Source organism: Erythrolamprus reginae, chromosome 2 (genome assembly GCF_031021105.1).
Source record: "Erythrolamprus reginae isolate rEryReg1 chromosome 2, rEryReg1.hap1, whole genome shotgun sequence".
Taxonomy (NCBI): Eukaryota; Metazoa; Chordata; class Lepidosauria; order Squamata; family Dipsadidae; genus Erythrolamprus; species Erythrolamprus reginae.
Window position 1 is genome coordinate 107077966 of NC_091951.1, and position 27412 is coordinate 107105377.

Genomic DNA, 27412 nt, shown 5'->3' on the forward strand with positions numbered 1-27412 from the left:
ATCCCTGAATTTATTTTGCCCCTTAAACTCCCAGTGAGGAAACTGCCCCATGTTTTAAAGAGCTCCCTCTTCACCAAACAAATGGCAAAAACTGCTGCATAATTATGATGATTTTCTGATGACAATAAAAGGAATATTCCAGATCACATTCAGCCCCCCAATTTCCTTGTTTTTGAATGTTTTGGGGACCTAGAAAATTAGGTTCTAATAGCAATAGCATTTAGACATATGTGCTTTACAGTCTTCTCTAAATGGTTTACAAAGTCAGCATATTGTACCCAACAATCTGGGTCCTCGTTTTACCAACTTGGAAGGATAGAAGGCTGAGTCAATCTTGAGCTGATTAGGATCAAACTCCTGGCTGTGGGAGGCGTGCACTTTAGCCAATACTGCACTTTAGCAATTATGCCACCATGGCTCAATAAGTTTGTTGTGTGACACAACTGGAAAAAGAGGTCCCTATAGGTAACCACATGATGACATCCTCCGTCTTCTCATGAGAGGGGGCAGGAAGAGGGAAAGAGAGAGAGATCTTCTTGTTAATAATCTACATCAGTCAGATGCATTTCAATCCCTATATTTTAGTGTCAAGGAAGATCAGAAAGACTTCACCATCATGGCTTCTGGTGGTGACTATCTTAGCAGTACATGCTGTGGGAACGGGCTCCAGATCCACAGCATGAATTTCTGCAGTCAGGAGCCCATTTGGGGTATGACAGATCCCAAAAACATTTGGAAATTTGTGGGGAACATTCTGGAGAGTTAGCCAGTGTGAAGTAGACACCCATTCACTCAGCTGAACGCCCCCCCCCCCAATCATCTGGAGAAAACATGCTTATTTGACAGGCCCAGAGTAAAGACAGCCACATGGCAGGAAGCAGAAGTTGGTCTTCTAGACCAGCTATAAAAGACTTCCAAGGTCCTTCAATTCTATGGTTAAATGCAAAGTTTTCAAATTGATGTTCCTTACCATCAGAATAAACTAAATTGTCAAAACCATTCTCACGAAGTGAAACTTCGTGAGAATGACAACAAAGAAGTAAGTTGTGTGCTAAGATTGAAACTCTAAAGATGAGTAAGTGGCATTTGCTAACATTGGAGCTGAAATTGAAATAAGAATTGACAGCACACAAATGCAAAGGAAAAGAAACAGCAATGGAGAAGTCAGAGTAAAAGCGGTGGGATGAATTACCTTGGATTTCTTTTTGCTATAAACTTTTTATGCATTCTTCTATTGGGAAATTAGAAGCTCTGTGGCTTTAAACTTTAAATGTGGTGAGAAGTGGAACTAAATGCTAAAGATGGAAGTACTAATAAATGAAAGTGTTACACTTATGGAAGAGATGCCATTAAAGAAAATGGATTTCAAACAGCTTAGAGAGAAAGAAAGAAAAATCTACAGAACTGGACTTGAGGATAAATTTGATATCGGACTTTTTGCTTTGGATCTAAAGATTTAAAAGACAACTTTTATTACAAAAGAGGAAGGAATGTTTGACTAGAAGAAAGACAAATTAAACTAACTGTTAGATATAATGGAAGAGACAGTATTGCTGATAGGTGACTAAGCAAAATTTTTGTTGCAAGTAATAGGATTCTGATTGACATTAACTAAGAAAAAAACTGATAAGTATTATGTTTTCTTAGATCTTTTCTTTTTACTTCTATGTGCTGTTTCAAATATATTATATATCTTTCCAAATATTATTGTAATTGTTATAGAATTAGTTTGTTACAGAAAAATTATTTTACCAATTTAGTCATAAGAAATTAATTAAAGTCATAGAAAAATATTATACTACATGATGTCATATACCACCAGTAAGACAAGTTAAGTGTTAGAAATAATAAAGTAGAATGACTGATAAAAATAAATGTGTGTAGCAGTAAGGTAAAAGGGGTATGAGATATTATAACATATAAAAATTTGATATATGAGTAATACTTGAGATAAAGTTGTACAAAGTTTAAAAATGACAAGTATAAATGTAATAACAAAAATAGGGAAGAAAACAACATTAAACCCAGCTGTAACTTCACCTACCACCCATGGACAAAGATCAATTGAGACAATGTTGGGACTGAGAAAACAAGTTCAATGATCAATATGCAGACCATGCAAGAAACTATAGCAAAGACATAAGAATCCATAAATAACACACAGGAAACTATAACAAATAACCACAGAGACCAAAATTGATCATGTAGAAATTAAAATAGAGATGGGAGAAATGAAAGGAGTTATAAAAATATAAATGATAAAATTAAAAACATTCAAAAGAATAGAAAATGAACATAAAATAGAAATAGTGGAAACAAAAATGGAACAGACAAGTAAGAAAGTAGAGCAGAAATTAACAACAGTTAACAAAGGGCTTGAAGAGTCCAAAATATTCTTAGAGGTCGAGAGGGTTTCCTACCACCTAAGATTCCAAAACATTCAAGAAGAGAAAGAAGAAAAAGTAAATGATGCAAATTAGCAAACAGGACATGATGAGAGATATAGATGAGACCTACAAAGTCTACACGAATTATGCAAGGTGACACAGATTACCAAAAAAAATAATAAGTGAGACCCACTACTGAGTCACATATAGTATGAAAAGTTATAAGGAAAGTTGCTGCCAAATTATGAATATACAGTGGTACCTCTACTTAAGAACGCCTCTACTTAAGAACTTTTCTAGATAAGAACCGGGTGTTCAACATTTTTTTGCCTCTTCTTAGGAACCATTTTCTACTTAAGAACCTGAGCCCAGAAAAAATTCCCAGAAAATTTGAGAGCCCAGCCAGTTTCCTGCCATTCTCAGGCTTTTCTGGGCTGCCAGAGGAGCCTTTTGGAGGTGCTTAAAGAGGCTTTGGCAGTCCAGAGTGAACAAAGCATTTTCCTTTCTCTGGCTGCTTGGAGGGGGAATAAACCTCTGCCAGCACCCAGAGAAAAGAAACTCTTCCTTTGCTCTGCGTAGCCCAGAGTGAACTGAGTGTTTCCCTTTCTTTGGGCGCTTGGAGAGGGAATAAACCACTTTGCTGTGGTGACTCCCTCACGCTGCCTCCCATACACCTGGCACAAGGTTGCCTCCCAGAGCATCTAGGTGCAGAAAGGCAAAAGGGGGCACTTCACCCTAGCATTTTTTAAAACTCTACAATTCAAGCTTTTCTACATGCAAATCAATTGGAAAACTAAATGCCTTTGTTGTGTTGCTTTTAATATGATTGGACAGAGGCAGAGGCCTTCAATTCTTCTGAGAGGGGTGGCATACAAATCTAATACATTATTATTATTAGTATTATTATATCTGCTGAACAAAACTGCATTGGCGACAGGAAGCTAGTAAACACTCACCTCCATTCAGTTGCCCAGAATCCATCCCACAAGGGATTATGGGGCTGTTATAAAGAAAAGATAATAGATGCTCCATAACAGAACAAGGGCAATCTTGATGTTTCCTCACTAAAGTAAGAATCCAAAATTAACATCTCTGATTTGGTGAAAGGCTTTCCCTTGCTCAATCCTACGTAGCAACCTACATTCAGGAATGTTTGCACTAAACAAATAATTATTTGCAGGACATCATTAGCAATTGACAAAGATATCCATAAGGACTTGTAAAAGGCCTTGTATTGGCTACAAAGAATGCTAGCTTCAATTCCTACAGCATAGGACAAAATGTATAAGTCTGAGAAGAGTAGATGGGCTACTAATTCAATCTTTGCTTGCTCTCTTCTTTTTGGCTCAGCCTCGCCGCTTCCAAAGAAACTGGGGCAGCAGCTCGATCCGCTCCTAAACTTATGTCCCCTTCAGATTTCCTGGATAAATTGATGGGAAGGACGTCAGGATACGATGCCAGAATCAGGCCTAATTTTAAAGGTATGCAGCCTCCTCCCCCCCTCAATTGCATTCCCTTTTATTTGGACTAGAGCATGATTCAAAAGTTTCTTAAGATTAGCTGCTTTGTGTCAGACCTTAACATTATACTACATTTCCTGCCAAGTAACAACTTTGTGTTTTATTCTCATTCCTCCTTTCAGTGCATGCATGGGATGATGCAGACTAGATGGACAGCAGTAGCTGAAAGATAGAAGCAGGAGACTGGGATAATTTAAACCCGGGAATACTGCCTGGAAAGTCCAAACACTTGCCTGCAATAAAAACACGATCATTGATTTGCAATAGTAGACAACCAACATTTCGTTCGCGGAGAGGGGCGGCATACAAAACTAAATAATAAATAAAATAAATAAATAAATTTTAAACAGAAATTTTACCCGAGCTTCCTCTTTGCCAAGAAAGGTGAGGCAAGGAGAAAAATAGCACTTAAAATGGGGGTCCCCACTTGTAAAGTAGGCTGCCAAAAGATCCTTGCATTTTATTTATTTATTTGTTTTGTCAAGTACATATTGGTGATATACAAATATATAATAATATATTGGCTGCCGATCAGTTTCCGGTCACAATTCAAAGTGTTGGTCATAACCTTTAAAGCCCTACATGGCATTGGACCAGAATACCTCCAGAACCGCCTGCTACCACACGAATCCCAGCGGCCGATAAGATCCCAAAGAGTTGGCCTTCTCCGGGTCCCGTCGACAAAACAATGTCGTCTGGCGGGCCCCAGGGGAAGAGCCTTCTCTGTGGCGGCCCCGGCCCTCTGGAATCAACTCCCCCCGGAGATTAGAATTGCTCCCACCCTCCTTGTCTTCTGTAAACTACTTAAGACCCACCTATACCGCCAGGCATGGGGGATTTGAGACACCTTTCCCCCAGGCTTATTATAATTTATGTTTGGTATGTATGTGTTGTTTGGTTTTTAATTATGGTAGGGTTTTTAGTTTTTAAAAAAATATTAGATTTGTGCCTGTATAATACTGTTTTTATCGTGTTGTGAGCCGCCCCGAGTCTTCGGAGAGGGGCGGCATACAAATCTAATAAATTATTATTATTATTATTATTATTATTATTATTATTATTATTATTATTATTATGTGCATGATACTAGTAAAAGAGAAACATTAGGACAGGGGATGGAAGGCACTCTGGTGCACTTATGAACGTTTCTTTGTTTGTAAAAAACTGTAACCATAAAAAGAAGAAAATCTATTTTGGGGGGGGTCACAGTTGCTTCCAGGAAAAAGCATGTTTAATTAATGAAAGAAATGATTATGTTATTCTCTGTTTAACAAATGTCTCCTGACCACCTTTTCTTACATGGCCCATTCCAAAACTACTGGACTGCAGCTCAGAGAATTTTAGCCAGTGTACTGGAGAAATGTACAAATAGAAAACAGAAAAGCTGAATATAAATCAAGTGGTTTGAAAAATAGTTGGTAAACTAAAAGGGGCTAAACAACGTCCTCTATCTCTTGTATCATGAGTCATAATCAGAACTGTCCTATTGCCTTTAAATCACTGGATACAAAGTGGCCATCCATGGGATAAATATATTCAAATCCATGCATTTTTATGGAAAGTGAACATGAGATGGTTCTTGATTGCTTTAAAACGTAAATTGAACAAAATCCTCCAGCAAATATGTTCCATTACATTACATTCAATGTCATCTCCAGAAAAATACATGCAAAATTACAACCGAAGAGTATATGTAGGATTACATTCTGTCTTCAAAAGAAGGTGCTTTGAAAGCAATTGCCAAGATGTTACTAATTCTGAATATCGGCTTTTTGTCTTTTACTGTTAACTAATTCCTTACGTTTCAATATATTAAAGGTGGATTCACTAACTTACAGAACAGAATATATAATCCAACATAACTGAAGTTTAATCAGTTTATAGAAACACCCTGGAGCAGTGATGGCGAACCTATGGCACAGATGCCACAGGTATCACATGGGGCCATATCTGCTGGCACGTGAGTCATTGCCCTGGCTCAGTTCCAACGTGTATGTGTGTGCTGGCCAGCTGATTTTTGGCTCACACAGAGGCTCTGAGATGGCATTTTTGGTTTCCAGAGAGCCTCCGGGGGGGATGGGGAGGGCATTTGTATCCTCCCCTGGCTCCAGGAAAGCCTTTGGAGCCTGGAGAGGGTGAAACACAAAGCTACTGGGCCCACCAGAAGTTGGGAAACAGGCCATTTCTGGCCTCCAGAGGGCCTTTGGGGGGTGGGGGAAGCTGTTTTCACCCTCCCCAGGCATTGGATTATGGGTGTGGGCACTCGTGTATATGTGATAGCACACACGCATGCTCTTTTGGCACCCAAGGGAAAAAAGGTTCACCATCACTGCCCTAGGGATAGGCTGAGTGTGATCGCAGTAAACCCAACCCCACCAAAAAATAATCAATTAAAAATTTCCCTTTGTCCAAAACTATATCTTGCTAATTCTACTATCAATTTTATTCATTTAACTATAGACTTTCATATAACAAATGTCTTGGGGTTAGCCTGAAGTTGAGAGTTCCATTTCTTTATTTGCACATTAACATAAATTGATTTAATTTCTACTGGCATTCCATAAATATAAAGTATTTACATCTTAAATAAATAGTTTATTTCAAACCTTTTTCTCTTCTGGAGAAGAAATAGTTGGCTGAAAACAGGTTCACTGTTTGAGTGGACCAAGTTTTCAATCATTCATTTCTGGACAAAGAGAGGAATTGATATTGCCCATAAGTGCTCCAGACAGTTTCTTCTCATGAGGAGATTGCAAGACACCAGCCTCTGGCAACAGGGCCACCATCAGGAATTTTGGGGCCCCATACAGCCTAAGTGTCTGGCCCCCCCCGGCCATTTTAAAACTACTGCCCCCCAAATCCCGTGCCATGCCCACCATGGCCACACACCCTGGGCAAGCCCTCCCCCGGCCCTCTGAGGTCAAACACAGCCCTGATGTGGCCCTCAATGAAATTGAGTTTGACACCCCTGGCCTAGAGGCTAAATCCTATGAACAAGGGCTTAGAGAATGAGTATATTTAGCTCAATAAATAGAAAACTGAGGGGGAATATAATAGTAGTTTCCCAATCCTTAAAGGGCTGCCACAGAGCAGATGGCATCTATTTATTCTCCATGCCACCTGAAGGTAGTACAAGAAGCAATGGGCGGAACCTCACCAAGAAGAAATGCAATCTGGAAATAAGGAAAAACTTGGGACTGGGCGGCATAGAAATAAAAAATAAATAAATAAATCCCTTGTTTTTTATTAAAAGAAATTAATAGAAACATAGAAACATAGAAGACTGATGGCAGAAAAAGACCTCATGGTCCATCTAGTCTGCCCTTATACTATTTCCTGTATTTTATCTTAGGATGGATATATGTTTATCCCAGGCATGTTTAAATTCAGTTACTGTGGATTTACCAACCACGTCTGCTGGAAGTTTGTTCCAAGCATCTACTACTCTTTCAGTGAAATAATGTTTTCTCAGGTTGCTTTTGATCTTTCCCCCAACTAACTTCAGATTGTGTCCCCTTGTCCTTTTTTTTTTTTTTTTTTTTTTACAATTTTTTTATTATTTTTCATAAAACAGACATACAGACGTACAAACATTAAACATAAAATGGGGATGTATTTCCCCGCTTCTTTTGAAAGTATACATTCAAATAGAAAAAAGAATACATAATCAAACATTTGTTAAATGTTAAAAAGTCTAGTAAAAAATTTTCAAATCTTAAATGCAATATTAGTACGGTATAAGTAAAAATGCTTAATATGTTATTTATGTGTAATATATTCATCTAATCAAACATTCAAACAAATCTCGATTACTAAACATACATAAAACAAAAATTTTAATATATCGCTTATGAATAAACTACTATATGAAAATCATCAACAAATACATCTAATATTGTTATTACCTAAATAAAAACAGATCTATCTCTTATTTTTTCTTATCTAACCATTTATATATGTTGTTCCATGTTTCATAAAATTTTGTATCTTCTTGATCGTTTAATCGTCTTGTCATCATATCCATTTCGGCGCAATCTAATATTTTAGCTATAACTTCTTCTTTCTTGGGGATTTCCTCCCCCTTCCAGTTTTGCGCATATATTATTCTAGCCGCAGTTAATATGTGTATGATTAAGTAAAGAGTTTCCTTCTTATAAGTCTGATTAGTAATTCCTAATAAGTAAAATTCCGGGGTGTTATCTATGTCATATTTTAATATTTCTTTTAATATCTTCTCAATCATCTTCCAATAAGTTTTAGCTTTGCTACATGTCCACCATTGATGGTAATAAGTTCCTATATCCTTCTTGCATTTCCAACACAGTGGGGATGTTTTAGGAAACATTTTAGCTATCCTGTTTGGTGGAAGGTGCCATCTATAAAACATTTTAATTTGGTTTTCTTTTAATGAAACTGACTTGGTCATTTTCCAATTATTAATCCAGACTTTTTCCCAAGTATCTATATCTATTTCCTTACCTATATTTCTGCACCATCTTATCATGGTATCTTTTAGAGTCAACTCTATATTTTTGTGAGCGATAAGAAATTTATATATTTTCCCTATCATTTTTACTGAATTATTAATAATTAAATGACTTAGCAAATTCTTACTTTTATTAAAAGTGTAAAGAGTTATATCCTTCTGGTATCTGGATCGAATCTGGGCATAATGCCACCAATCTATTATTATCCCTTCTTCTTGTAGTTTATTCCTAGGCTTTAGCTTCATCTGATCATTTAATAATTCTTTATATCTATAAAATATTTTCGTGTCTTTTATAGATTTTGGATGTGTTATTGCTTCTAGGGGGGCTATCCATTCTGGAACATTTAAGAAGTGATTTTTCTTTATGTCCTTCCAAACCTCTAGTAAATACTTCCTTAATGTGTGTCTTTTAAAATATGAGTGATTTTTTCCCTTGTCATACCATATAAATGCATGCCAACCCAGCATAAGATCATGTCCTTCTAAATTTAATATTCTTTTATTCTCTAAGGTTATCCAATCTTTAATCCATGTTAAGGCGGCGGCCTGATAATATAATTTCCAGTTTGGAAGACCAAATCCTCCTCTTTCTTTAATGTCTTCCAAACAGTTTATTTTTATCCTTGCTTTTTTCCCTTGCCATATAAATTTTTTAACTAAGTTTGTCAAAGTTTTAAAGAAAGTTCCCCCTGGGTTTATTGGAATTACCTGGAAGAGAAATAAAACCTTAGGCAGAATATTCATCTTGATTGTGGCAATTCTTCCTAAAAATGATATTTTCAGGTTATTCCATGTTTCTAAATCTTTTTTAATTTCTGATAATAATTTTATGTAATTATCATTTTTTAAAGTTATTGTTTTCGCTGTTAAATTTATTCCTAAATATTTTACTTTCTTTACGGTTTTTATTCCAGAAATATTTTCTAATTTAGTTTCTTGTATTTTATTCATATTTTTGGTTAAGAAAGAAGTTTTGCTTTTATTTATCTTTAAACCTGCTACCTTTCCGTATTGTTCAATAGTTTGCAATAAAGAAGGAACAGTTGTTATCGGTTCTTCAATTATAAACGTTAAGTCATCTGCAAAAGCTTGGAGTTTGTAAGTTTCGTCTCCTATAGTTAAACCTTTTATTTCGGAATCCGCTCTTATTTTAATTAATAAAGTTTCAAGTGTCATAATAAATAACAATGGTGATATAGGACATCCTTGACGAACTCCCTTGTTTATATCAAGTGCTTGTAGTTGGTTATTATTTAATATTATTTTAGTCGTTTGTTTTGAGTATATAGTATCTATTAAATTAACAAATTTTGAGCCAAATCTCATTTTGTTTAATTGCATTTTTATAAATGTCCAGTTAACGTTGTCAAAGGCCTTTTGAGCATCTAAGAACATTAAGGATGCTGTCTTATCTGGGTGTTGTTCATAGTATTCTAATGTGTTTATTACTGTTCTAAGGTTATTTTTAATTTGTCGCCCTGGTAGAAATCCATTTTGGTCTTGATGTATTATTCCATTTATAATTCTTTTAAGTCTATCTGCATAAATGGCAATAAATATTTTATAATCTACATTTAATAAAGATATGGGTCTATAATTTTTGATTTTTAGTGGGTCAGTGCCGGATTTGTGTATTAAAGTTGTCAGCGATTCTGACCAAGATTTCGGAATTTTACCCTCAAGTCTACATAAATTAAAAATTTCTAACATATAGTTTCTTACTACTGCCCCCCAAATCCCGTGCCATGCCCACCATGGCCACACACCCTGGGCAAGCCCTCCCCCGGCCCTCTGAGGTCAAACACAGCCCTGATGTGGCCCTCAATGAAATTGAGTTTGACACCCCTGGCCTAGAGGCTAAATCCTATGAACAAGGGCTTAGAGAATGAGTATATTTAGCTCAATAAATAGAAAACTGAGGGGGAATATAATAGTAGTTTCCCAATCCTTAAAGGGCTGCCACAGAGCAGATGGCATCTATTTATTCTCCATGCCACCTGAAGGTAGTACAAGAAGCAATGGGCGGAACCTCACCAAGAAGAAATGCAATCTGGAAATAAGGAAAAACTTGGGACTGGGCGGCATAGAAATAAAAAATAAATAAATAAATCCCTTGTTTTTTATTAAAAGAAATTAATAGAAACATAGAAACATAGAAGACTGATGGCAGAAAAAGACCTCATGGTCCATCTAGTCTGCCCTTATACTATTTCCTGTATTTTATCTTAGGATGGATATATGTTTATCCCAGGCATGTTTAAATTCAGTTACTGTGGATTTACCAACCACGTCTGCTGGAAGTTTGTTCCAAGCATCTACTACTCTTTCAGTGAAATAATGTTTTCTCAGGTTGCTTTTGATCTTTCCCCCAACTAACTTCAGATTGTGTCCCCTTGTCCTTGTGTTCACTTTCCTATTAAAAACACTTCTCTCCTGGACCTTATTTAACCCTTTAACATATTTAAATGTTTCGATCATGTCCCCCCTTTTCCTTCTGTCCTCCAGACTATACAGATTGAGTTCATGAAGTCTTTCCTGATACGTTTTATGCTTAAGACCTTCCACCATTCTTGTAGCCCGTCTTTGGACCCGTTCAATTTTGTCAATAATAATTTAAAAAAACCAAAATCCATTACTATTAAAACTAAAACAACCAGCAAAACTATTAATAAAAACAGGTGAGGGCTGGGTTTTTTTCTCTGTTATTATTTAAGTGCTTTTACCATATGCTTTAAATCAAGAATCACTTCTCTCTCTGTTTCTCTCTCTTTTCTGTCATTCTCTTCCTCAATCATTTTCTCATTTCTTTTTTTCTCCCCTTTTTTCTATAATTTCTCTCTCTCTTCCTTCCACTCTTCTCTCTCTCTCTTTCTTCCTCTCTCATCTCTTTCTTTCTTTCTCTTTCTCTTTCTCTTTCTCTCTCTTGCTTTCTTTCTCTTTCTCTCACTCTCTTCCTTCCTCTCTCATCTCTTTCTTTCTTTCTCTATCTTGCTTTCTTCCTCTCTCTCACTCTCTTCCTTCCTCTCTCTTTCTCTCTCTCTCTCTTTCTCTATCTTGCTTTCTTCCTCTCTCTCTCTTCCTTCCTCTCTCATCTCTTACTTTCTTTCTCTCTCTCTTTCTCTATCTTGCTTTCTCCCTCTCTCTCCCTCTTCCTTCCTCTCTCATCTCTCTCTTTTCTTTCTCTCTCTTTCTCTATCTCTCCCCCTCTTTCTCTCTCTCGCTTTTTCTCACTTTCACCCTCTTGTTTTCTTTCTCTCTCTCTCTTTTGCTTTCTCTCTCACACTCTTTCTCTCTCTTGTTCTCTTTCTCTTGCTATCTCTTTCTCTCCCCCTATTTCTCTCTCTCTCTCTCTCTCTCACTTTCTCTCTATCTTGTTCTCCGGAGGCTGGCGAAAGTAATTTTCAATTACTTTCAATTGTAATTTTCAATTACAATCAACCTATCTCTCCTTCCTTCCTTTCCCCCCTCCCTCTTTTCCTTTCCTTCCTTCCCTTCCCCTTTCTCCTTCTTTCCCTTCTTCCTTCATTCCAACCAACCTATCTCTTCTTCCTGTTTCCTTCTCCTCCCTCTTCCCGTTCCTTCCCCTCCGTCTTTCCCTTCCTTCTCTCCCTATTTTTCCTTCCTTCCTTCCCTTCTGTGTCCTCCCGGCCCTCTCTTCCCCTCCCCTCCCCTCCCTTTCCCCAATGAGGGCAGCCCATAGAGTCACACCCATCCCGGGCCAAGTTACAAGAGGCGCAGCCGGGCGGGGAGCGCCCCACTCGCTTCGTTTCCACGGAAGGGCTCAGTCGGGAGCCCGCTGGTCAGGACTCGGTCGCCGCCACCAGGAATCCAGGAAACCAGGGTCAGGGGTCTCTGGGGTGTCGCACCGGGACGGCGCCTGGAATGTCGGGCGCCCGGGCTGACGCGCGCTCTCCCCATCCCCTGCTGCCAGCCCAACCCGGAAAATTAAAAGTAAGAAAAACCTTCGCTCTTACTTTGAATGCTCCGGGCATGCTAGCAGGGAGATGGAGAGAGCGCGGTGGCCCCTGCTGTGAGAATGCCTGCAGGAAGAGAGGCGGAACGGACGGGCGGGCGAGGGCAGCGGCGAGTAGCCACGGGGGTGCGAGGGGGCTAGAGGCGTGGGGGGTGGGGGCGGCCGTGGCTTCGTGCGCGCCCTTGGAAAAGGGTGCGCAGGGGGGCTTTTGGGGGACGCTGGCGCACGCGTGCAAAGCCTACAACTTGCGCTTGTGTTAAATTTTGTTTCTTTCCTAAGCAGCCTTCTGTGTAAAAAAATCCATTTGGGAACGAGTCGTTCCCAAATGGATTTTTTTACACAGAAGGCTGCTTAGGAAAGAAACAAAATTTAACACAAGTGCAAGTTGCAACCGCCACCCCGAAGGGGCTCCTACCTTCGCCGCACGCTTTACTCTGGGACTGGAGGACCGCGTTGCCAAAGGCTCCGTCGGGGCTTCGAGTCCTGCCTCGCGAGGGCCAGAGGGCACGCCTTTTTCACTGGTGAGGCAGGCAGCCGGCAAGAGAGGGCCGGTACTGCGCATGTGCGATGGCGGGCAAAACCGGGGGGCCCTCATGGCCGGGCCCGGTACACCACTCCCAGTAGTACCGCCCTATTGGCGGCCCTGTCTGGCAAGCTTAGAGCACAAAGGTTGATTAAAATTTTAATTTTAAAAAGTGACAAGCCAACTAAAGATCCAGATAAATTTGAAATGAAATTAACTATAAAGAATTCTTACAGGGGGAAATGATTTTGTTTTGAATTCTTTTGAACTATAAGGAATTAAATATTAAACTGAAGAAGAACACTGAAACTTAATTTACAAATACAAAATAAGCCAATTTAATTAAACAGTGGATATAATGAAAGATATTTTTGAGCAATAGACTCAGAAGTTAATTTTTCAAGTGTCTATCTCTATAGACATATTGTGTTAAAAGGATGATATGGAAGAGAAACAAGTTTTACCTGACAAAATTGAGACTACTTTTAAAATTGAGCTAAAAATTACAGGTTACAAAAATGACATGGCAAAAGATATTACAAATCCAATTAAAACAAGCATACAAATCCAATTAATTAATACATAAAATAAATTACACTGGACATCCAAAAGGCTAATGCCTTAATAATTAAAAGAGATATACAAATAACAAAACAAGAAAGTAACTTGGATAATTTTCCTATATTAAATTTATAAGAGAGACTTGTTAAAGTTTTGAAGAATTTTGTAAGAAGGAACAAAATAAAAATGAAAACAAGTTTTAGATCATCCTGAATATTTGAAGAGTCTAATGACCACAATATTTAGAAATAAAAAAGAGGGAATATAGTGTTCATTTATATCATCAAGGCTAAAATAGATATGCTGTTATCTCTGGTAACCCTTAATGGACTTTTGTCAACATCAGGACTAAAATGACTAAGTTTTAAGGATTTAATAACCTTCCTGTGTCTCTGTTACCATATGGATTGCAATAATATGGGAATTAAACTATTTAATTAAACAATTAAACTGAGCTGTCCCTAGAAATCAGTTGAAAATGCTCTTATTTTAAACAAAAATTCACCCAAATTCATGCACATCTATCTACAAGTGATCATCTTTTATGTTTTCACATTCATTACTGTAATATATATGCACATGAAACAAAGAGGAATTTCTCAAAAAAAAAATAAGGGGAACACTTAAACAACACAATATAACTCCAAGTAAATTAAACTTCTGTGAAATCAAACTGTCCACTTAGGAAGCAACACTGATTGACAATTAATTTCACATGCTGTAGTGCACATTCAACTTTGTACAGAATAAAGTATTCAATGAGAATATTTGGGTGGCTGAAACGGGCATGAGCCAACGCTAAACTCGTTGTATGCACTTACATACTTCATGCATCACCTTAAAAATAAGCCATTGTGTAATATTAGCATTCCCAGTTAGTAATGGGGATTTTGGACTAAGAGATCAAAGAAGAGATGATTTTCAGATGGTGTGCCTCTCATCTGCCCCTCTAGCAAATCTATCCGGGATGATCTCATAGCCTGTGAAAATGTTTATCTTTTGAAATTCATGCAACAGCAGCTCCATCAGATTTGGACAATCTGTCTACATTCTGTCAGCACAAACATCCAAGCAAGGTCAGCCAAAAGAGCTGTTTTGAATGTGAACACTTTTTCAACACAGTGTGAAATCTCATCTGATAGGTAATATATCTGATAAGGGAAGCTAGCCAGTTGATGTTGTACTGTCTAAATGCACCTTTTATTGCCAAGATCAATCAGGATGCCCAGAGGGACCACTGTAGAAATCTCATGTGAAAGAATTAATACTATTTTCTGAGACTTCACTGTCCTAGAATGGACTAAATAGAAACAATACTTTCTATCCATAGCTAAATGCCTATGAGATTCTCAGTCATCCAGGTCATGATTGTCCCACACTTTTTTTTTCAAGAGGCAATTGAACTTTCTGTTTTTTTCTTTGAAGACATTTTGCTTCTCATCCAAGAAGCTTCTTCAATTCTGAAAGTACAGCTGCCTCTTGAAAAAAGCATCTTTGGAATACATTCTATGATTTAATATATCAATTTTTTAAAAAGCAATGTTATTCTTGAGCTACCAAACTTTAAAGTAATTGGTGCTCTTTGAACTTGATTGTAGGTACAGTGATACCTTGTCTTACGAACTTAATTGGTTCTGGGACGAGGTTTGTAAGGTGAATAGTTTGTAAGACAAAACAATGTTTCCCATAGGAATCAATGGAAAAGTTATTAGGTTAGGTTAGGTTAGGTTAGGTTAGGTTTATTGGATTTATATGCCGCCCCTCTCCGCAAACTCGGGGCGGCTCACAACAATAATAAAAAACAGTACAGTACACAATACCAAATCCAATGCCCACCCATCCAGTTCCAATTTAAATTAATAATCTCATAAAAAACAGTATATATAAAAAACAGGCACACAGTCAATCAATCAACAAAACAACATGGGCAAGGGGGAGGTGTTTTAGTTCCCCCATGCCTGACGGCAAGCCCCAAACTCACCCCTTTTGCCAGCCGAAGCGCCCATTTTTGCTCTGCTGAGATAACCCTGTGGCTCCACTCCATGGGAAACCCCACCTCTGGACTTCCGTCTTTTTGCGATGCTGCAGGCGAATCCCAGCAGGGGAATTCCAATAGCGCAAAAACAGGTGCTTCACTGGCAACGGAAGTCCGGAGGTGGGGTTTCCCAGCAAGGGGAGCCTCAGCGAAATTGCAGCATTGCAAAAACATGTCATCAAAACCCCACCTCCGGACTTCCATGTTTTTGTGATGCTGCGATTTTGCTGAGGCTCCCCTCACTGGGAAACCCCACCTCTGGACTTCCATTGCCAGCCAAAGCACCCATTTTCGTGCTGGTGGGATTCCCCTGCTGGGATTCCCCTGCAGCATTGCAAAAACACGGAAGTCCGGAGGTGAGATTTCCCATGGAGGGGAGCCTCAGGGGAATCCCAGCAGTGCAAAAACGGGTGGCTTCGCTGGCAACAGAAGTCCGGAGGCGGGCATCCCAGTGGTGGCAGCTTGGGTTTGTAAGGTGAAAATAGTTTGGAAGAAGAGGCAAAAAAATCTTAAACCTCGGGTTTGTAAGATGAGGTATCACTGTATTTCATTACCCACATAAGTAACATAATCACTGTTAGAGAAGTGTGTCTCTGTTTATATGCAGTAGCTTGCCATATCAGCATTGCTGGGGTCTATGGTTTTCTTCTTTGTAGTTGCTTGATTGGCGTATTGTTTTCTGCTTAGTTATTTTTGTGATATTAATCCCTACTTATTTGGGAGTTGGAGAGGTGGTGTTCTGGTCTTTTAGTTTTCTTCTTAGCTTTATTGCCTTTTTTTTAATGGTGTATAAATATGGTTTGTCTCTATATGTCTATTGATGACTGAATGCCAGGTTTTCAGGAATACCCTAGCATTTTTTTTATTTAGTTTGATCTAGGTTGCTCAGATTTCTATTTGAAAACTATGGTTGAGTCTTCAAATGTCTTGTGAGATTAAGGAGTTTTCATCATTTCTTCTTCTTGCTCATAAAGACCAGAAAAGGATGCCCAGGATACAATAAAACTGGACTTCCCTGAAGCCATTTTGAAGTTTTTGAGGAAAGCATAAAAGGTGGTTATTCATTGTGAATTTTCCTCATGCAGCCAGTCACGAAAGAGTTTTTGGCTCAAGCATTGTTCTTAACATGTCTGTTTCTCTTTAGCATTCTAACACTAATACTAAGTGTTAGTTACTACTACTATTCTAACACTAAGTAACATTTGTCACATTAAAAAATGCTTGGGTGGAACTACTTTTGCCTTTTGTTTGTTTGTTTGTTTGTTTATCTATCTATCTATCTATCTATCTATTTATTGATTTGATTTGATTTGATTTGATTTGATTTGATTTGATTTGTATGCCGCCCCTCTCCATGAACTCGGGGCGGCTAACAACAGTGGTAACAACAGCATGTGACAATCCAATACTAAAAACAGCTAAAAACCCTTGTTATAAAACCAATCATACATACAAACATACCATGCATAAATTGTAGAAGCCTAGGGAGAAAGAATATCTCAGTCCCCCCATGCCTGATGGCAGAGGTGGGTTTTAAGGAACTTACGAAAAGCAAGAAGGGTGGAGGCTATTCTAATCTCTGGGGGGAGTTGGTTTCAGAGGGCCGGGGCCGCCAGAGAGAAGGCTCTTCCCCTGGGTCCCGCCAAACGGCATTGTTTAGTTGACGGGACCAGGAGAAGGCCCACTCTGTGGGACCTAACTGGTCTCTGGGATTCGTGTGGCAGAAGGCGGTCCTGGAGATAATCTGGTCCGGTGCCATGAAGGGCTTCATAGGTCATAACCAACACTTTGAATTGTGACCGGAAACTGATCGGCAACCAATGCAGACTGCGGAGTGTTGGTGTAACATGGGCAAATTTAGGAAAGCCCATGATTGCTCTCGCAGCTGCATTCTGCACGATCTGAAGTTTCCGAACATTTTTCAAAGGTCACCCCATGTAGAGAGCATTACAGTAGTCGAGCCTCGAGGTGATGAGGGTATGAGTGACTGTTTGTGAGGAGTCATAGGTTGACTTCAATGTTACTACCTTGTGGGGTGCCCTCTGCTATTCAATATCTACATGAAACCACTGGGTGAGATCATCCAGGGGCATGGGGTGAGGTATCATCAGTATGCTGATGATACCCAGTTGTACATCTCCACCCCATGTCCAGTCAACGAAGCAGTGGAAGTGATGTGCCGGTGCCTGGAGGCTGTTGGGGTCTGAATGGGTGTCAATAGACTCAAACTCAACCCTGATAAGATGGAGTGGCTGTGGGTTCTGCCTCCCAGGGACAATTCCATCTGTCCGTCCATAACCCTGGTGGGGGGAATTATTGACCCCCTCAGAGAGGGTCCACAACTTGCCTCCTCAATCCACAGCTCACATTAGAGAACCATCTAATGTGGGGCATTTGCCCAGGTTCGCCTGGTGCACCAGTTACGGCCCTATCTGGACCGGGACTCACTGCTCACAGTCACTCATGCCCTCATCACCTAGAGGTTCGACTACTGTAATGCTCTATACAAGGGGCTACCTTTGAAAATTGTTCAGAAATTTCAGATCATGCAGAATGCAGCTGCAAGAGCAATCATGGGCTTACTTTTTGCATTTTGCATTTTTTGAATTAAAGGAGGAGGGGCAGATACTACTGGCTGTAAGAGACAATTTTATTGGCAGTTTGTGTTCAAGCAGAGACAAATCAGATTAGGCTGGGGCAGGATTAGACTGGGAAGGATAAAAGGCAGGAAAAAGCCATTTTAATTTGCACTTTCAGAGCACAGAGAAGGAGAGAGGAAGGTAGTGCTTTTTACTTTTTGCATTTTGCATTTTTTGAATTCAAGGAGGAGGGGCAGATACTACTGGCTGTAAGAGACAATTTTATTGGCAGTTTGTGTTCAAGCACAGACAAATCAGATTAGGCTGGGGCAGGATTAGACTGGGAAGGATAAAAGGCAGGAAAAAGCCATTTTAATTTGCACTTTCAGATCACAGAGAAGGAGAGAGGAAGGTAGTGGCCCGCGCGCCTAACAGCGCGCGAATCATACAACTATAAACCAAAATCAGCAAAGTTTGGTAGCAATAGGAGTTGTTGATTTTCTTGCTAAGTACTTGTATTTCAATACATTGTTAAGATGACTGGCTTGGTGCAGTGTAACACTTGTTTGGCTGTTGTCTTCCGTAGTGCCTTGTGGAACTTGGGGTACTGCCCTCTTTGCATAAGGACATCTAGGTTAGATGGCGAGATCTCTAGATTGCAGTCCTTAGTTTGTAGCTTGCAGTCAGAAGTCAAAAGATTGTCCCAGCCACGTGCTGTAATGCATCCATGTGTCCAGCCTCCACTTCCACAGCGCCCCCCGAGGAGGAGGGCTGTGTGGACAACTGTTGGTTCAGGAAGATTGCGTGCAGTTGAGCAAAAACATAGCAATTTTGGTCTCTCTGTATCGAATTCCTGTAATGTTCTTGCGGATTTAAATAGTAAGGATGTTGGAGATATTAGCAAGGTCCCTCAGGCAGAGAATGAGGGGATGTTCAAAGGGGAAGTTGTCATAAATATCACCAAACCATCAAGTGCAGTTAGTAGAAATAAAAAGAGGACACATTTTCTTGTGGGTGATTCGACTGTTAGAGGTGTTGATTTGGGACAGAGCAAAGATGTGGTGAAGGTGCTGAGGTGTCTCCCAGGGGCCACTGCCAGCAGGGACAGAAGGCGGATTACAAACATTGTCAAGGCTGTGAGTAAAGGTAATAACGTTGATGTGGTGGTGCATCTTGGCACAAATGATTTGTCCCAGAGAAATGTTAATGTAGTAAAAAGAGATTTTCAATGTCTTAGTGTGGAGCTGGGTAAAATAACCGATTCAGTGACTTTCTCAGAGGTGTTACCGGTTTGTGGCCAAGAGGATAAAACAACGTGTATCAGAGAGTTTAATGTGTGGTTAAGGCAGTGGTGTAAAGCCAAAGGTTTTGGCTATGTAAGTCATGATGTCAGTAGGTAGTCTAATAGGGAGTTGTTTAAGAGGGATGGTTTGCATCCATCATACAGAGGTACCCAGGTACTCGGTGAGGAATTCAGAACTTTTTTGGACAGGCATTTAAACTAGGTAAAGGGGACAGAGATGTAACTGATGTGGGTGATTTCTGTCCCCGACCAATGAGGATAAAGCAGGTTTTGGAAGCTTATGAAAAGGGAGCTGCAAATAAAATGGATGTAGTTGTTGATGATAAGGGGCAAACTAATAATGAAAATAATGTTCTTCGGGTAATGTGCACGAATGCTCAAAGCTTGAACAACAAGCTCTGTGAATTAATGGCCATAATATCTAGAGATAATTTGGACCTGGTTGCCATAACTGAGACATGGTTTAATGATTCTAATGAATGGGAAATATCCATACCAGGATATACACTGTATAGGAAGGATAGAATAGAGAGAAGGGGAGGTGGAGTAGCCATTTATGTTAAAGAAAGTCTAAAAACAACACTAATTCAAAATACATGTCAAGATCTAGAGACTCTCTGGATTTGCATGCAAAATAAAGAAGGTTCTGTCATTAGAATTGGGGTGATCTATAGGCCTCCAGGGCAATCCAAGGAATATGACAACAAGATGGTGGATGAAATTACCCAAATGGCACTAAAGGGAGATATTGTGGTTATGGTTGATTTCAACATGCCTGATGTTGACTGGAATATCCCCAGTGCCCTTACATGCAAAAGTAAGAATATAGTAGAGGCCTTTACAGGAGCAGCTCTGGCACAGCTGGTTAAGACACCAACTAGAGGGGAGAATAATCTAGATTTAGTTTTTACGAATGAGAATTGGGTTTCAGAGGTCAAGGTTAGGGATATAGCATTGCTTCCAGCTGTACGGATTCAGCTCCAGTGATCTTAGAAGCCTATGTCTTAGAAGAACTTGAATGATTAAAGACAAATAAGGCAATGGGTCCAGATGGCATCCACCCCAGAGTTCTTAAAGAACTCAGATCTGTCATTACTACCCCCTGACTGATTTGTTTAACCAATCCTTGTTAACAGGAGAATTTCCTGAGGATTGGAGAATGGCCAGTGTTGTGCCTATTCACAAGAAGGGCAATAGAGAAGAAGCTGGTAACTACAGGCCAGTTAGCTTGACATCAGTTGTAGTTAAAATGATGGAGACTCTACTCAAAAAGAGGATAAATCAGCACCTAAAAAACAATAACTTATTGGACCCAAATCAGCATGGCTTTACTGAAGGCAAATCATGTCAGACTAATCTCATTGATTTCTTTGACTATGTCACAAAGGTGTTGGATGAAGGTGGTGCCGTGGATATTGCCTACCTGGACTTCAGTAAAGCCTTTGATATGGTTCCACATAAAGAGATGATAGATAAATTAGTGAAGATTGGACTTAATCCCTGGATAGTTCAATGGATTATTGTTAATGGCGAGTATACTGAGCAGAGTCAGGTTACGAGCGGTGTGCCACAAGGGTCTGTTCTGGGTCCTATTCTTTTTAATATGTTTGTGAGTGACATAGGGGAAGGTCTGGTAGCCTTACTAGATAAATAGTCAAAGCAATGGAAACTGCAGTTTAATGTTTCCAAATGTAAAATAATGCACTTGGGGAAAAGGAATCCTCAATCTGAGTATTGCATTGGCAGTTCTGTGTTAGCAAAAACCTCAGAAGAGAAGGATTTAGGGGTAGTGATTTCTGACAGTCTCAATGTGGGTGAACAGTGCAGTCAGGCGGTAGGGAAAGCAAGTAGGATGCTTGGCTGCATAGCTAGAGGTATAAAAAGCAGGAAGAGGGAGATTATGATCCCGCTATATAGAATGCTGGTGAGACCACATTTGGAATACTGTGTTCAGTTCTGGAGACCTCACCTACAAAAAGATATTGACAAAATTGAATGGGTCCAAAGACGGGCTACAAGAATGGTGGAAGGTCTTAAGCATAAAACGTATCAGGAAAGACTTAATGAACTCAATCTGTATAGTCTGGAGGACAGAAGGAAAAGGGGGGACATGATCGAAACATTTAAATATATTAAAGGGTTAAATAAGGTCCAGGAGGGAAGTGTTTTTAATAGGAAAGTGAACACAAGAACAAGGGGACACAATCTGAGGTTATTTGGGGGAAAGATCAAAAGCAACATGAGAAAATATTATTTTACTGAAAGAGTAGTAGATCCTTGGAACAAACTTCCAGCAGACATTGTAGATAAATCCACAGTAACTGAATTTAAACATGCCTGGGATAAACATATATCCATCCTAAGATAAAATGCAGAAAATAGTATAAAGGCAGACTAGATGGACCATGAGGTCTTTTTCTGCCGTCAGACTTCTATGTTTCTATGTTTCCCTAGGTATGCCAACACTCCGCAGTCTGCATTGGTTGCTGATCAGTTTCTGGTCACAATTCAAAGTGTTGGTTATGACCTATAAAGCCCTTCATGGCACCAGACCAGAATATCTCCAGGACCACCTTCTGCCTCACAAATCCCAGTGACTGGTTAGGTCCCACAGAGTTGGCCTTCTCTGGGTCCCATCAACTAAACAATGTCGTTTGGCAGGACCATGGGGAAGAGCCTTCTCTGTGGCAGCCCCGACCCTCTGGAACGAGCTCCCCCCAGAGATTAGAACTGCCCCCACCCTCCTTGCCTTTCATAAACTACTTAAAACCCACCTCTGCCATCAGGCATGGGAGAATTGAGACATCTCCCCCGGGTCTATACAGTTTATGTATGGTATGTTTGTGTGTATGTTTGCTTTTAATAATGGGATTTTAAGTGTTTTTTAATTATTAGATTTGTTGTACATTGTTTTACTGTTGCTGTGAGCCACCCTGAGTCTGCGGAGAAGGGCGGCATACAAATCTAATAAATAATAATAATAATAATAATAATAATAATAATAATAATAATAATATCTTAGGCTTTATTCTGCAACATACTGTATACATCACCCCTGCAGAGCAGATCATACATCTACTTTTGTCCATGATATGGCAAACAGCCATACATCATTTCTCTGTTTTATCTGTTTGTTCCTTGGTAACAAACCCCTTGCAGAGCACAGTCAAAGGAGCAAAATTCACACGAACTTCCTTGAATAAATATTAACACCAAGAATTAGGTGTTCGGAGTACTGAATGTTGATAAATAACATGGGAACCCTCCAGCTCTTATTTATTGGCAAGCTCATTAAACTCATGTCTCTTTGAAGCTTTTTTAATGTCTTTTTTTCTCAGTTGTTTACAAAATGTTCTGAGAATCCCTTACTTTGATAAATCTGCAGTGACTTCTCCCACCTGCTGATTATTTGTGATAGAGACATGTTCTTTTTCAGCCTGGTCTCTCATATTTGAAGTTGGGAAAGAAAGGTTATTCATTCTTCAAGCGGGTGAGGTTAAGATAGAAAAGTAGACCAGTGTATGCTTGAATATATTCTTTTTCCAGAAGGAACCTTGAGAACAAATGGTAAGACCTGCTGTAAATTGGCTTGTTTTTATGGCCTGATTTTATAATGCACACTTCTCAGTACTAGGAGGAACAAAAAAAGAAGTATGCCAAACACATAATTTCAAAGTGCTATTCACCATTGCATTTACTTCTCCAATCTAATTGCAAACGTGCATGTTTCATTAAATGTAAAAATCAGCACGTCTCAGTGTCTTGTGGCAGGTAATGAAAGATAAATATAAAATTAAGCTGAAACCTAATGAAATAATTCAGTAAAATGGAAATAAAATTCCAAAGCATGGCAATCTCCCTCTCCCTCCCTATTTCTTTCTCCCTCTCCCTCTCTCTCGCTCTCTCCGTCTATCTCTGTCTCTCTGTCTCTCTTTCTGTCTCTGTCTCTGTCTTTCTCTCTGTCTCTGTCTCTCTGTCTCTGTCTCTCTCTGTCTCTGTCTCTGTCTCTGTCTCTGTCTCTCTCTCTCTCTCTCTCTCTCTCTCTCTCTCTCTCTCTCTCTCTCAATAAACAGCTATAAATTCTTAGTGTTTTTCAAGTCCATTACAGAAACCACAAGTATAAGTTCCGTATAACTGAATCTGGAAACTTATCTACTAGATTCATATATTCAACAGTAGCTTTGATAGGTGCCACTGCAGTCATAGGCAGCGACAATAATTTATAGTTTTCAAGCATGGGGTTGAATTTAGAGTTACTCTCCTCTAATTTCACCAAGCTACTGCAGATAAAAGGGAACACAGATTGTGCTTCTCTTGGCCTGGAAAAAGCATATTGCCTCAATGAAAAGCAATGCATCCACAAAAAGAACCAGGAGGGCATAATTCAAGTGAATCTATGCAGAAGTATATTTTCATGGAATCACATTTATAACAATGATTGCAACCAAAACAGATATGGCAACTGTTCCATAATAGTATGCCATTTTGCGAGAACAACCAAAATTCTACTTATACCCACTACCCCCACAACATCTTTTTATTTTTATTTTATTTTATTGGAATCTCCTTATGAATTCCCTTGTTTTGCTGTCAATTTCTTACATATTCATCCCTAATGCCTTTTTGTCCTTATTGCTTATCAGTTCAGTCAGTGGGCTCCTGGGAGGCAAGAAATATATTAAAATTGCATTTAAATAGTCTTCTGAGTTAAAAATAAGGTAACGGAAAGCACATTTATAAAATGCAAAGAATCACAGAACCCATGGATAACTCTTTTCAAAGCTGTGCCTTTCTCTAATAAGTACTACTGAAAGATGCTTCTTGTACAATGTGGCTCAAGGAAAATCTTCAACTATTATTGAATTAGCAGTTACCAATAGAGGGAATGATTTTAATGAGAGAAATTTCAATATTTTTCTCCCATGAAAGAGATGAAACTTTTTATAGATAAATTCAAGGCCAATCAATAGTTCTGTGGAAGTTTAAATTCATTTCTTCCAAGTTCAGCTTTATCGATGTTGCCTTATCTTTGAAAATCCATAATTATGAAACAAAGGCATGTGGATGTCTTATAAACAAAATATATAAGATCCTCTGAGATAAAAAAATCTATTTTAAAAAAGCCAAATAAACTTGAGAAAACTTTTCCTATATCTGCGCATATAGCCCAAAGAAATTAAACTTTAATATTTAATGAAATGTATACATTTTCCCCTTTGCTGAAAGCAGCTGCATTGTAATTTCATCCAAGATAATTTAATTTCAGATTTATTTCAAGGAACTCCTCATGGGGGCAGTTTACTGACTTCATCTGTCACAAATAAATCAGTATCCAATTCATATGAAAGTCACAGAAGAAGCTTTGCAGAGCTTAGAGATATACGCCTCTGAGCATATTATTCAAATGAATGGATCAATAAGTCACTGTGGCAGTTTAATTGTCTACAGTCAAATGAAAATAAAATCATGATTCCACTGAGTTTCTTTCTTTCTTTCTTTCTTTTCTTTTCTTTTCTTTCTTTCTCTCTTTCAGTAAAAATATCTGGGTTGATCCAAAGATGCTTTTCAAAAGGCAACTAGAATTTCTTGATTGTTTTTTGCCTTTGAAGATGTTTTGTTTCCTTAACAATCATCTGGTTTTAGCACTCTGGGTGTCCATTGTTCTCCAGCATACAAAGTACTAAGGAATATAACTGTTAGTAAGAAAGCTGAGATGGCGCAGTGGTTAGAGTGCAGTATTGCAGGCTACTTCAGCTGACTGTTAGTTGCAGTTTGGCAGTTCAAATCTCATCGGCTCAAGATTGTTGGGGGGAAAACTCTGTAAACTGTTTAGAGAGGGCTGTAAAAAGCACTATGAAGCAGTATATAAGTCTAAGCACTATTGCTACTGCTAGGGAATCCTTTCATTCCCTACTATTCAGCCAGAAATGAAGAAGCTTCTTGGATGAAGCTTCTTCCCCTCCTCCCCACAAAACAAAAATAATTATTTTCGGACTGAAATTTTAAAAAAATTAAAGCAAGGAAGAGGACATACATTATTAGTTGTTCACTTTGGATTGGTTTGTCCAAAAACAGGTAATCATTATCAGCTTTTAAAGATCAAAGGGCATGGACCACAGGTCAGATTCAGCTGGTTCTCAACCATTCACCCATTAGTAAATTACTTGTGCAATTTGAAGAACCAGTTAAAAATAAAGTGCAAGGCAGGGTTTTTTCCTCTCTCTCCTTTCAGTTAACAGCTCCATTTAACAGTTGCAGCTGGAATAGAGCCGATACACATTGAATCAAGTCAATAAGCAACAGAAACTGACAGGATTAGGACAAGGAAACACATCAATCACTCTTCCAGGGATGGGATTAACCTCTTCCCTTCAGGGAGAAGGGCAAGATTACAAACATTTTCATTATAAACAGTATTAAGTAACAATTCTGTGATCAACTGATACTTCCTGGAGTTTCCCAACAGCTTTTATAGCTGCTGCAGTGTTGGCTACTTTTTGTTTCTTGCTGGGGAAAAAGATACAGGAGAGGACAACGATGCAGCTTGATTATATAGGCTGTGAATTTAACACATCTGTGGTCTAGCCGGCTATATTGCTTCTGCTGTGAAGCACTCAATTTAGAACATAGAGAACATAGAATAATATAGTTGGAAGGGTTAATGGCTTTTGGCAGCATGCTCAGACTTTCAATTAGCCTGAGCAGCTGCTCTTAGTTTACCTCTCAGCTCTGTGTTTGCTTTGACTTTTTTTTTAAAAAGGAAATAGCTGTTTTAAGTTTTCTGCATTGTTTTACTGGCTCCTGGCACTTACCTTTTGGGGTGTACTTCCCTCACTCTTTTTAAAAGCCTCTAGTGATGGAACACCAATAACTTCTGGAGGCAAGCTATTCCATTGATTGATTTGTCTCACCCTTAGGAAATTTCTCTTTAGTCCTAGGTTGCAACTCTCTTTGGGTAGTATCTGTTGTGGTTCAGCCTGAGCCAGATCCAAGATCAGCTGCGTCTCTGCTGGCTCCATGCCCAGGGGAGGCTGAGAGTGGAGAGGAGAGTTCTTTGCCGCCAGACAGGGGAGATAGCAGTCAGGAAAGTGACGAGGAAAAAAGGCCTGGGAGCCCTGGGGAAGGGCTATCTCAAGCAAGTAGCTTGGATTCTCTGGAGTCACTGGATGACGAAGCACAAGCTATCATTAGTATGCCACAGAGACGCATAGATCAAAGGAGAAATCAACTGAATAGATATTATCAGTGTTGAATGAGGAACACCAGGGGGCTGGGTGTGGTCCTCATTAGCAGGGAAGGGTTTATAAGGCAGGCAAACCCTTTCAGCAGCGTGGAGTGTTATCAAAGTGGAGTTGCTGTTATCTGCATTTTCTCTCAGCGTTTTTGTTCCTGGCTCGTGGCCCAGCAGTCTTGAAGACCCATGGGAGGTTGGTGTCTGTTAGCAACAGCCTCATTTGGCATTGAGGATCCTGTGTTTATGTATGAACAATTGCCTTCGTGTATCTATTTGGAGTTCCAGTGCTTTCCTGACTTGTAAGGACATTTTCTGTTGGCTTCTTTTCTCTTTACCATTATAAAACTGTGTTTGGATTCAACCAGTGTGTCTGGCTTATCTTTTTGGGTTGGTCATAGCTTCCGGAGTGACCCAGACAGAACAATATCCATCCATTGTTTCTTGTTGTGCCTTTGGAAAATAGATTGACTCCCTCATTTTTGTAGTATCCCCTCAAATTTCCTGACGGAACAATTAATCATTGGAACAACTTGCCTCCAGAAGTTGTAAATGTTTCAACACTAGAAGTTTTTAAGAAGAGATTGGATAATAATTTATCTGAAGTAGTGTAGGATTTCCTGCCTAAGCAGGGGGTTGAACTAGAAGACCTCCAAGCTCCTTTCCAACTCTGTTATTCTATTCTATTCTAAATATAGGAACAGTGCTATTTTATTATGCTATTTTATTGTGAGTTGGACTAAGGAGAAATTTCCTATGGGTGAGACCAATCAACTTGACCATTCCCACTATGATCCCCAAGCCACGATCA

At 39.2% G+C, this 27412-nt stretch overlaps 1 protein-coding gene across 1 annotated transcript in view; it reads left to right on the forward strand.

The window, feature by feature from the left end:
- GLRA1 (glycine receptor alpha 1) overlaps positions 1–27412 on the forward strand; it is a 115526-nt gene that overhangs the window by 37363 nt on the left and 50751 nt on the right. The window contains exon 4 of the mRNA XM_070736734.1: positions 3738–3868. Coding sequence (XP_070592835.1) covers positions 3738–3868 — 131 coding nt within the window. The remainder of the gene's footprint in view (positions 1–3737; positions 3869–27412) is intronic.